Source organism: Glycine max, chromosome 10 (assembly GCF_000004515.6).
Source record: "Glycine max cultivar Williams 82 chromosome 10, Glycine_max_v4.0, whole genome shotgun sequence".
NCBI lineage: Eukaryota > Viridiplantae > Streptophyta > Magnoliopsida > Fabales > Fabaceae > Glycine > Glycine max.
Window position 1 is genome coordinate 47013741 of NC_038246.2, and position 12541 is coordinate 47026281.

The 12541-nt window shown below is 31.7% G+C and overlaps 1 protein-coding gene across 1 annotated transcript; it reads left to right on the forward strand.

Moving 5' to 3' along the window:
• Positions 1-240: 240 nt before the first annotated feature.
• LOC100802730 (phosphoglucomutase, chloroplastic) lies at positions 241-9202 on the forward strand. Its single transcript, XM_003536444.5, has 22 exons — positions 241-647; positions 729-794; positions 1418-1462; positions 1546-1638; positions 1741-1793; positions 2008-2059; positions 2165-2233; positions 2613-2681; positions 3857-3979; positions 4123-4175; positions 4582-4660; positions 4909-4973; positions 5053-5120; positions 6926-7044; positions 7125-7199; positions 7315-7430; positions 7808-7949; positions 8053-8134; positions 8217-8263; positions 8387-8464; positions 8588-8693; positions 8784-9202. Exons 1-22 carry the CDS (start codon positions 429-431, stop codon positions 8849-8851), a joined length of 1887 nt encoding a protein of 628 aa, XP_003536492.1. The 5' UTR covers positions 241-428; the 3' UTR covers positions 8852-9202.
• Positions 9203-12541: the final 3339 nt, after the last annotated feature.

Sequence of the window (12541 nt, forward strand, 5' to 3'; positions counted from 1 at the left end):
TAGTAGTAAATCATTTTAAAGTAAAAAAAAATCATTAAATTCGGCAAAATAATAGAAAGAAAGTGACAAGCATGGAGATCGGTGAATTTATTTTTTCCACCTGGCGAGAATCAAGAAAAGATTCGAAATAAATAATTCCTAACCGTTCTTTCTGCAACTGAACCTACGATGTTCAGTAACCTTAATATTTCTAAGCAAAAATCATGGGAAGGGCCAAAAAAGCACTTCACAGTTCACATTCACATGTTGTTGAATCTCAAGATAAGTGTCCCTTCGTACATGTGGCATCTGTGTGTTCCCACAACTGCTCCTATCACAAACACAATTAAGAGAGACTCATAACTCATTGATATAAATCATCACACACACAGCATCAGTGTATTACAAAGAGTGATAGATAGAATACAGCATTTCATTTCTCATCATCAATGGCTTTCTCTTGTAAACTTGACAGCTTCATTCTCTCTGCCTATAAACCCCAAAACTCCATTCTCCCACTTTCAATCCAACCTTCCTCCTTCCTTCCATCTCCTTCTTCTTTGAAGCCTCAGAAGCTTCCCTTCAGAATTCGCTATGGTTCTACCATCAGAGCCACGTCATCATCCTCAACCCCTTCCGCAACCATTGCCGAACCTGAAGGCATTAAGGTTTTCTCTTTCTCTCTTCACCCATTTTTCCTTCTGTAACATAGTTCTAAAATTTAACATTTTTTTTTCTTTTGTTGCAAGATTAAATCGATTCCAACCAAGCCCATTGATGGACAAAAGACTGGAACCAGTGGGCTTCGAAAGAAGGTAGCTGGCATGTGGGGTTTTCGTTTCATTGTTGTTTGTCTAGCAATGGAACACCAATTATTGGAAAGCAATGAAATTGAAGCATCTCATTGCTCATTTTCTGTTTATAGTAACTTTTGTTTGAGTTTCGTGTTTGAAATGGACCAAAGTGATCAATTAGACCCTTCTTTGATTGTCTTTATTCGCAATTTGTTTATGCTTGATCAGAAAGCCTGCAGTGTACGGATATTGTTAAGTGTTGATATGGATTGAGGTGAGGTTATGATTGATGATATATTTATGCTTGAAAATGAAATGAAGTTGTAATGTTGGGTGTGTGTCCTTTTTTTTGTTAATTATATAATTAGGATGCTGTATTGCCGTTTCTCTTCACTCCATTTATACATAATTAGTAACTCATGCTAAGCTCTTTAGTAAATTGCTATACCGGTTTGATAGCTGTGTATTCATATTTTTTCTTTTCATCATTGTTTGAAAGTTAATTACTGACTGGACACATGGAAAGCTATCAGTCAAGGAAAACAGTTATAAGGAAGTATTGACAGGTGTAGCACCATGTTGGGAGTGTGAGAGTAGGATTTTCCTTATAATTAAATTAATTATATGCATATTTTGTTTTGTAGGTGAAAGTGTTTATGCAAGACAATTACCTTGCAAATTGGATCCAGGTCTGTAGAATTCCATGCAACGTATGATTGCGTGATTTATGCATTTTGCTTTTCATGTAAGTGAAAATTCTGTGCATCTGTAGGCTCTGTTTAATTCATTGCCACCGGAGGACTACAAGAATGGTTTGTTGGTGTTGGGAGGTGATGGTCGATACTTTAATCAGGAAGCTGCACAGGTCAACCTTTTTGAATGTGTCACAATAGCAATCAGATTTAAATCTTGTATTTAGAGAATCATTTTGTTTCTGATTTTTGCTGCCATTTTTTGTGCATTGCAGATAATAATCAAAATTGCTGCTGGAAATGGTGTTGGAAAAATTCTGGTTGGAAAGTAATTATCTTAATTTGTTGATTTTTCCAATTAAATTTGCTGTAACCAATGGGAGATAATATGTAAGCTCTACTAGTGAATGACATCATTAGGATAAAACATCTTTGTTGTGCTAGTGTATGAGTTATTGTTCAATTCACAATTACTTCTGTGGAGGTATGAACATTGCAGTCTTCTTAATAGAAATTGAGCCTATTTTTTCTTTCCAATGCAGGGAAGGTATTTTGTCAACACCAGCCGTTTCTGCTGTTATAAGAAAGAGAAAGGCATGCCAGTTAGAGTTTTTCTCCTGGAGTATTTTGACATATAGGGATAACATAACCTTTCCAGCTCACTTGCTCCTTTCTTCTGATTTCCTCAAATTTTAACAGGCAAATGGTGGATTTATTATGAGTGCAAGCCATAATCCTGGCGGACCTGAATATGATTGGGGTATTAAGGTGACTTTATCTTTTTCTAGTTATTCTCATCCATTAAATAGTCATTGATCGATTGAGCAATGACCAATGCTGATAGTTGGTGCTCCTGAAGTTACTGTTTTTTAAACTTTGGTGAGGACATTGGTCGATACTGTGAAAAGCCTACGATTCAGAGGTCACCTTGGTTTTCTTCCTTTTTTTTTTTCTTCTTTTTATCATGGGTTTGTCTATGGGTATTACCCTAAGGGATTGATGATTTTTTTTTTCTACTTCATACGCAAGAATGCAGCTTTATTGAAGCATACTTTTTTCTGTAACATGTTTGTGGTCAATTTTTAAGACTTTATGTGGAAATCTGTCAGTCCGTGTTTCTAATAAATGTGTTTGTTGTTGACTCCAGTTTAATTACAGCAGTGGACAACCTGCACCAGAATCCATCACTGACAAGATTTATGGAAATACCCTGTCGGTAAGTGTTCCATTATTATTCAAGTAAGACTTACTATTCCAATCTTACATTATGTTCTTTAAAATGCTTGACTTGTACCTAGGTTGTCTTTTTGTAGGATGAATAATTTAGTGTAATCTTGACCTTACCATATAATATCATTACAAATTTAGTGTTGTCTTCTCATGAAAGAATTAATTTCTTTTAAGCTGTTACGTACCAAATATCAATCGATGATGATTTGTCTTTTACACCTTGTGGCTAGAGCTTGGGAAAAAGAGTTTGACAATCTTGCTGTACATTTTTGCAAAATCTCTGTTAAGTCCTAAAAGCCTTCATTACAGCATGATATTACACAACATAGTTAACCAGTGACACATTGTAGATCATCTGTATTGTGCATATCTCCATATATAAATTGCTCCTGATTAGATAAGTCAAGCAAACTATAACTTCCAATGCAAAGCGTTGCCAGCATGTAATTAGATAAAATTTCTTTCTGAAGTTTATCTGGAACTCTGATAAAGTTGCCTGAGAGCCGTTCAGACTTGGGTTTGTCTGGTGTGAAGTTTTACTTGATGTCAATGTTCATTTCATCTTTATGTTAAAACTGAACCTGAATATCATCCCTCCAACTCTATACTTTTCTTCTCTCTTAATAAAAAAATTTATCACAAAAGGGAAAAAAAGAGAGGAAGAACTAAAACAAGCAGATTCATTCAGGTAATTTTAGACTGATCATCTGATTAAATTAGGTAGGATATATGAAGAATGCAGAGTATATAATAACCATGATTTATTCAATTTCTTTCAAACACTTTACTGTTACATTTCTTCTGTGCTGTATTATTTTTATGGGGTCCTCTCATTAGAAAGTATATAATAAGTGATATGCACGATTTTTCCTGTTATATTACATTTTCCTCCAGGTTTTTATATATTTCTTTTCTTTATGTCAAATGTTAGTATGTTACAATGTTGAGACTTTTGTTCATATGCAAAATTGCTCTAACGAGCCACTGAAATGGACTACCCTTTTGTACTTTTTTTAAGAGTAAAAATGCATTTTAAACCTACGTGTGAAAAAATGATTTGGAAGGACATTATTAGGAATACAATCTCCCAGAGGAGTAGTCCTTTCTTATCAGTAATAAAGTGTTTTAGATATTGTGGTTAAATGTTTTATGTTGACACAGATCTCTGAGATAAAGATAGCTGACATTCCTGATGTTGATTTATCAAAAGTTGGGGTTACAAATTTTGGAAGCTTCAGTGTGGAAGTAATAGACCCAGTTTCTGACTATCTGGAGCTATTGGAGGTGAAAATAATGTTTGCGTCGTTATAATCTTTTGGTTATCCACCATTATAATCTAATAATCTAATATGATATTTCATGTGAACTGGATCTCAGTGTTGCGATTTTTATTTAATTTATTTATTCGTTTATTATATTCCCTGCAGACAGTATTTGATTTTCAGCTAATCAGAGGTCTTCTTTCACGTCCAGATTTTAGGTAGTCATGTTGTTTTCTAAATATTTCAAATATTGAGTTATATTTTGGATGTTGCTTTGGATTTTGTTCCTTTTAGTGTACTTGTTTATTTTGGTCTTAGAGGGCAAAGTCACTGTACAAATAATAGCTTTTTGTACATGGTTTACTTTGTACCACAGCCCTACTCTAGTACTATATAGTCTCTTCACAGTGACATGAACCAAAAAGGTTTTTCTCCTACTCTCTTTACAATTATAATTTGAGATCCCCCTGTGACAAAATATTTAGTTTTTCCAATTATGCATGTTATTTTTCTTAACAGAGAGTAGGGCTATCCCAACTCAAGGGTCATGGCTAGTTATAACATTTAAGGTTCTATGAGAATCCCACAGTCTCTAAATTTACTGTATTTTTTTTATTATGTCAGGTTTATATTTGATGCCATGCATGCAGTTACTGGTGCTTATGCTAAACCCATCTTCGTTGATAAACTCGGTGCTAGTCTGGTATGGTCCTCCTCCTTTAAACTCTTATAAGCAAACTGAAAAAATTACCTCATCTCTTATTATTTCATGAGAAGAAATACATTACATAGAAAATAACAGGAATGAAATAAAAGTATAATAGTTGACTGAAATCTTCCTTCCAATGAATGGGATGCCTTGATTAATTGATTTCCAACAGCTACTTTAGGGACTGGATACAAATTTGTGTGAAGTTACTGATATTGTTGGATGTTAATTATGTAATATAGGATTCAATTTCAAATGGAATCCCTTTGGAAGATTTTGGACATGGCCATCCTGATCCTAATCTAACGTGAGTTTAGTACTTTATTGTTAACATTTTGTTTTCTTCCATAAGAAAATTATTTTTGATAGTAATGTTTACTGAACAGATATGCGAAGGATCTTGTCAACATTCTGTATGCTGAAAATGGACCTGATTTTGGAGCTGCCAGTGATGGTATGTGAGACCAATGCAGTAGCCAGCTTTTTGTTAATATTTTAGCTATTTTTTTTACACACACATATATATAGTGCTCCTTGGCACAACAGTATTGTTCCTGCCTTGTGACCCAGAGGTCATGGGTCCACATCTTGGAAACGCTAGGTTGTCCTTTTATATGTATAGCTATTAAAGCTTAGTTTACTGACATAGGTATGATCCAGCTGTATGTTTTTGGTACTTACCTTGATTTTATTAGATTGATTGTTGATTAGCAAGATAGAGAAAGTGACTCAATGTCTTAATGTCATTAATTTTTTTTAAAAAAAAATTTGATGTCATTCTTTTTCCCTGTTCTGAAGTAGTAATTCAATTATTTCATTTTGTGTTCAGCTCTTCTGTTTTAAGATGCTTCTGTTTTGATTCATCATGAATATATGTGTGTGTGTATATATATATATATACACACACACACACATATATTCATGATACGTTTTATATTTTTTAAGAAAATCATCTCGATCAGTATTTTTGTCAATGTGGGGCAAGCAACATAACATAGGACAGTGGAATGCTTAGGATTTATACGTGTTTGGTTCAGTTTATTTTGGAAAAATAATCTCTCTTTATTTAGGCTTTAATAGGTTTACTTTAGGTGTTTTTGTTGACAGGTTTTTAAGGGTCACTTGGCTGTTGTGAACAGGACATGTGAATTTGTAATTTTAGGTTAGATGGATTCATAGGAAAATTCATGAAACGATGGGATTTAAAAAAAAAAGTATGCTTAATTCTGTCTATCAAATCTGGTAAGGATTGAAAACTGAAGAAAACATAGATTGAGAAGAAGAAATTGAAGGTTTACCTAGGCTTGCCTATGGTTCGTTGCATCACCACCAAGGGTTTGATTGCACAACACAACCTAGAAGATGACAATTTGCTGCATTGTTCATCAGAAACTTGTAACATTGCAAAAAAATAGGGGATTCAATTGGTGAATTAAATTATAGGAGAGCCAAATTGACAAATAGGGGGATTAAATTTGCAATTAAGCCTAATATATATATATATATATATATATATATATATATATATATATATATATATATAAACAACTTACTACACAATGAAGTAAGAAGTCAAAGACAAAGTTGATATCTGATCAGCTTATTTAACAGAATTGGAAAGTTGTTTGTTAAAGTTAGATCTTGTAGCATTCATCACGATAAAAAAAAAAAAATACAAACAACTTACTACACAATGAAATAAGTCAAAGAGTTCAGGTAGGTCCTATGATTTAGTTTATGTATGACAGACTGAAATAGTGCTCTAAAGAAAATCAAAATAACCTGAAAAAGTAATATTATCTATTTTAATTCCTAATATTTTCTAAGAATTAAAAGCTTTAAAAATGTTTTCAATTATGTTTCTGACAGATTGTGATAAACCAGTACTGAAATTTACTACCTAATTCTAGTCTTTGTTTGGGAAATATAAATGGAATGAATGTGTAAATAAGCAATGTCTTAATGAAAATATCAGTCTACATTTATTTCATTTTTTTTTTATCTCTCTTTCCAATTTTTGTTGAATGTAACCAACAATTAAAATTGAACAGTTATGTTGTATTTGTAGTTCAAGTGTTGACATGATATAACATGTTGATATTGCATTCTATCTTGAAACTCTGCATCCATGTAATATTACACCGTCATTTTTAAGCATTTTATTGCAGAAGATGTGGTTGATGTATGCCAGTGTAACAATGTTTTGTTAGTCTGTGTTTGTTTATTTGATGATGTTCATGTATTTCAATCTTTGTTCAGGGGATGGTGATAGAAATATGATTTTAGGAAGAAGTTTCTTTGTAACTCCTTCAGACTCTGTAGCAGTTATTGCAGCCAATGCAAGAGAAGCGATTCCATACTTCAAGAACGGTGTTAAGGTTGAAATTTGTGCACACATTTAGGTATTCATCATTGTAAAATAGAAGTGAAGTGCCATTATTCTGTATTTTAATTGCAGGGTCTTGCTCGATCAATGCCAACAAGCGGTGCTCTGGACCGTGTTGCTAAAAAATTGAACCTCCCTTTCTTTGAGGCATGCTTTATTTTTTTTACAATTCTTTCTTCTTAAAATATTAATATAAATGAAATAGGCTTCACATATTTTTAGACATAGTTCTCAAATAACAAGAGATGGGCCCTGGATTCAGGTCCCCACTGGTTGGAAATTTTTTGGGAATCTTATGGATGCTGGGAATTTGTCCGTTTGCGGGGAAGAGAGTTTTGGAACAGGTTCTGATCACATTCGTGAGAAAGATGGCATCTGGTAGATTTCTATATGTTTTTTAAATTTAAATTAATTTTTTCAATTATATTTTCTAAGCTAGCCACTTTGATGTATCTTGAAATTATTAGAATTCTCAAAGACGTTAAAATTTGAGATCAGCAACGTCAGCATTCTGCCCATATTATTGCCAAGGAGAGAACTTAAATAAATCTCCTTAGACGTTTGTAATGTTGTTGCCATATAAAACATGTATTACATTTTATGCCTCCACTGGGACAACCTCAATAAGGAAGATCACATAAAAAGTAACACACGTTATATTTTTATTGAGAAGCAGCACCACAAGCATTGAAGAAACTTATCTTAGTTCTGTGTTGTTTAATTGTCTGTTTGATTTGAGTGGTTTCCAATTACAGGGCTGTCTTAGCTTGGCTTTCTATTATTGCACATCGCAACAAAGACAAGAATCCCGGGGAGAAATTGATCTCCGTATCTGACGTTGTGATGGAGCACTGGGCAACTTATGGAAGGAATTTCTTCTCTAGATATGACTACGAGGTAGGTATCATTGCTGCAATTGAAGTTTAGTTTTGTAACCTATTCTGAGATACTAGGTTAAGTGTAATGTTTCTTTATTTTAACAAATCAAGTCGTTATATAGGAATGTGAATCTGAAGGTGCCAATAAGATGATAGAATACCTACGAGATATTTTGTCTAAGAGCAAGCCTGGTGATCAGTATGGTAAGTTATTACAGACACTTTCTTTCAATCTTTTTGATCCTCTCCTGAGTATTTTTGAAGTGTGGAAAGTATTCATCTACAGGAAGTTATGTTCTCCAGTTTGCAGATGATTTTACATACACCGATCCTGTGAGTTTTTACATCGTGTACAATTTTATCATCTCCATTTTGTATTTTTTAATTCAAGATCCAGCAATCATAATTCACATTTTCATTGCAATTGCTTGGTTCTGATCCAATTTATATGTGCAGGTAGATGGAAGTGTGGTATCAAAACAAGGTGTTCGGTTTGTTTTTACAGACGGTTCAAGGATTATATATCGTTTATCAGTATGTGGCATTTGTTTGTTTGTCCACCTTGTCGCTTTCAAAGAAGTTGAATCCATCTTGGAAATCTAGGCGTAAAATTAAATTCATTGCTATCTTTTTTCTTTTTCTTTTTCTTTTTTACAGGGAACTGGTTCTGCAGGGGCTACGGTTAGAGTGTACATTGAACAGTTTGAACCAGATGTCTCTAAACATGATGTTGATGCTCAAATTGCCTTAAAACCATTAATAGGTTATTTTCATTTACCAAGATAAAATGTAATAACATAAAATGACTTTGCTTATTTTCTATGCGCGATTGATTGCTCTTACTATTGTGCAGATTTGGCAATATCCGTGTCAAAGCTCAAAGACTTCACAGGGAGGGAGAAGCCTACAGTCATCACATAATGGACAATTCCACAACCACTTGATCAAGTTGTTATATGTTCCAAGGTGTGCTCTAAGTTGAGTGCATACGCAGGTTGTTTATTGCATGCCTATCCATATCTGAGCTCGCTCGAGTTCGGTCACTTTTGGTTGTTCAAGAATTTTGGAGCGATAGGTCCCCTGTAAAATATGCTACTTATATATTTATGTGCAAAGTATGAAGCACCGACGTGCAACAAAATAATAATAAAAAAGAATAGTTTGCTGCTCTAAGGAGCTAGGCCTTTCAAAGTTTTGTCCAATTTTTTCTAAGTTTAGAAACTGGAGTTACTTCTCATCAAGCAGAATACCAATTTCACGTATGTTCCAAAACTTCTTTCTCTGTTATGATTAGTAGTCCTCTTTGATTCCTGATGTCTCTAGGATGCCAAAAGTATGAATGTTATTGTCAAGAATCTATTTTTTAGCACTTGAGATGAAAGCAGAGACAAGGTCCCTTTAGATTTGAAGGTTGTCCATAGCGATATTGATGTCCATTACTGTTTTCTCGGTGTGATGAATTTGCTTCGTATTCTCAGTGGTTTGTGACAATGACAATTCACTGATTTTCACATAGTTGATCCCAGCAAAAGGAAAAATAAAACTATGCATTTTTGGACGACATGCTTATGAACAGATTAACTATGGTGAGCTCTGAAGTACGTTACTTTCTAGCGAAAGTCAAATGCAAAGCTGATTCCGTAAGACCACTTGTTGGAGGAGCCTTTTGAATTTTGTTGGTATACAAATAAGGACAAAATTTAGATTAAGTTTTATAGGAGTTTTTGGTGTTGGTTTTCAATTAGAATTGAAGTTTTGTTTTGATAAATCTATGTTGATATTTAATGGAAAATAATTTACGAAAATAAAACTTCAATTCTAATTATATTATAAAAAAAAACAACATAAAAAATGCTTGTGTAACTGTATCTAAGTTTTGTCTCATTAATAAAGACAATGAACGACAACAACCTATCATCATTCTAGTAAGTTGTCTTTGGTTTAAGCCTATAGGATTGGTTACATTACATTGAGCACATATTATATAGTGGTTATGCCTTTGAAAGACATGATGAGGTGGTGCCATGTGATGAGACAAGGTTCTCACGTGAACATAGCAATCCCATTGGTCATCCTTGATTTGATGATCTGGTCAGCGTTCCATAACATAAAATTAGCCTATGAGAGCTTATGTGGGAACTGAGTGTACGCATAAGAGCTTCATATCAGCATACCTTCAAAGCCAAAGGTAGTAACTATATTAAGAAATTCTATGTATCCAGTTTACATTTACCTTTTACAGTCAAACTGTTTAGAGTTTACAGTCAAGCCAATCAGAGTAAAACATGTTGAGTTAACTGAATACAGATTCGGGCTGTAATAAAAAGATTTTCGACATATAGTAACCCGGTATAGGCTAGATAGTTGGGGTGACTAATAACATGTTTAGTCCTATCATGGGGATGTGGTTATTTGAATTAGTCACGTCAAATTGAATCCATCTCAATTCAGAAGCAACTGAGTAGAACTTCGTTTCATGAAAAATTTTGTATATGCACATTGAAGATGTGAAACTAAAAATGCACTAAAAACATGTTTGGATATAAGGTATAAGTCTTTTTTAAAAGTTTCTCTGCCGAAAATGTAAGATTTTTTCAGTAAGAAAATTCTCAAAAATTGGCAAAAGTCTTTTATCCAAACAGGCTTTAAATAGCTATAATAATTATAGCTTTTACGTTTTTAATCATAATTGATAATTTCTTTTTAAAACGACTGTCCAAACATGTAATAAGACCTTAAGATTGTCATACATTAAAGTTTTGATCATGATTTTGGGATATAGGAAAGAAAAATAAGTAAGAAAATGTAAATTAGTTTAACCTCCTTTTATTTTGTATTTCTTACACAACTTTTTTTATAGTTTTAAAATATTCATAAAGCTCCTCCTATTTTATAAATATTTTACATTTTAACTTAAAACTTTTACTTTTTATAAAATAAGAAAAATATCAAAGAAGACTTGGAATTAATGAGGGTGGCTTAAAAGTTAAAAGGAGTTGAACCAACTACCAAGGGTAAGTCCTTTAAACGATAAAGCAAATACGAATTTGAAGTTGGAAGTTGCATGATATCAATTATCATGCAAAGCAAAATTCTTGAAACATATTAGATAAGGACCGTGGCATATTCTTGATGGAACAGGCAATGGGCATGGGCGATTATCGATTATCTGCTAAGATCTGAGAAAAAGGACAAATAGTTTCTTCTCTCCATTTACGAATGGGACGAGACAGGGATCATGTTCTTGCTCTCCACCCTCTTTAGCTTTTTTCTTTTTAATTATTTGCATATATTAAAATATTCATATATACGTACATGCTTTTGAGACTTACATTTTTCAAATATTTTCAGATTATATAGATGCTCCTTTAATTTCTATTTTCGGCTGGGAAATGCTTCTGTTTCATATGGTCATTAATTTTTAAGAAAGAATCTTTCTAGCAGGGTAACAAAACATAAAGCATGTAGACGTTATATCTGTTTCATATATGGTCATTTTCTCGAGGCTGGCTCAATGGTATTTAAAACTTTAGGTTAAAATTATATTATAAAAAATTAACTAAAAACTATTTTTTTTGTGATGTAAAATTAATAATTAAAGTTGTATAATCTACTCTTATCTTATAACATAAATTAGTGATTTTTAATAAAAAAAAATTTCATTAATAAATAGCATATATAAAAAAGAATATGTTAAAAAGTATGTAGCTAGCATATTTTATATTTAAATATTCTCAACACACTTTTTAGTATATTTTTCTAATATATTTTTTATAAAATTACGTGAGAGACTCCCTAAATAAGAAGTAAGACTCAAAATATTTAGTGATTTTAAATAAATTTTAGTCAATACTAAAAAATATATTAAAAAAGTATTTCTAACTTTTTTCATATTATAAATTAGAATATACAACTAGGAGAATGTAAGTAAGACTCAAAATATTTAGTGATTTTAAATAAATTTTAGTCAATACTAAAAAATATATTAAAAAAGTATTTCTAACTCTTTTCATATTATAAATTAGAATATATAACTGGGAGAATGACCTACTTTCTTAATTAGATATTTTCGATATTATTTCTCTTATCTCATTTAGATGTGCATTTTACACACCATTAGTATAACTAACCAAGAAATTTCTCTCTTAATCATATTAAATTACCTTCTTTTATCTTTATTTATATATTTAATCTTCTTAATCTTTTATTCGTTTCAATTTATCCTCTTGTATCACTATTTTTAAATTGAATTTTAATATTTTTTTAAAAAAAGTTATAAGTTAAAAATAACTTTATATCACAATTCAAATTGTTCATTAAAACTTATAATATGATTAATATAATCAAAGATGTTTATTTATTATAAATTTGAATTATAATATAACTTTATATTAAAATATTTATTTATTATATAACTTTATTTGTATAAAATTAAAGATTTTATTAATTTTAATTTTGAAAAGTTTTTTCACTAAATTTATAGTATAAAATAGTTGATAATATTTTATAAATTATACATTTACCTTTATATAAAATTTAATATTTCAAGTAATTTCTCATTTCTACATTAAAATTTTCATTTAGATTGTCACGAATATAGGATCCTAAGCA

Coding starts and splice junctions, on each gene's coding strand:
- LOC100802730 (XM_003536444.5), top strand. CDS start 429: ATGGCTTTCTCTTGTAAACTTGACAGCTTCATTCTCTCTGCCTATAAA. Junction 2,234..2,612: donor AATATGATTGGGGTATTAAG/GTGACTTTATCT, acceptor TGTTGACTCCAG/TTTAATTACAGCAGTGGACA. Junction 4,974..5,052: donor CATCCTGATCCTAATCTAAC/GTGAGTTTAGTA, acceptor TTTACTGAACAG/ATATGCGAAGGATCTTGTCA.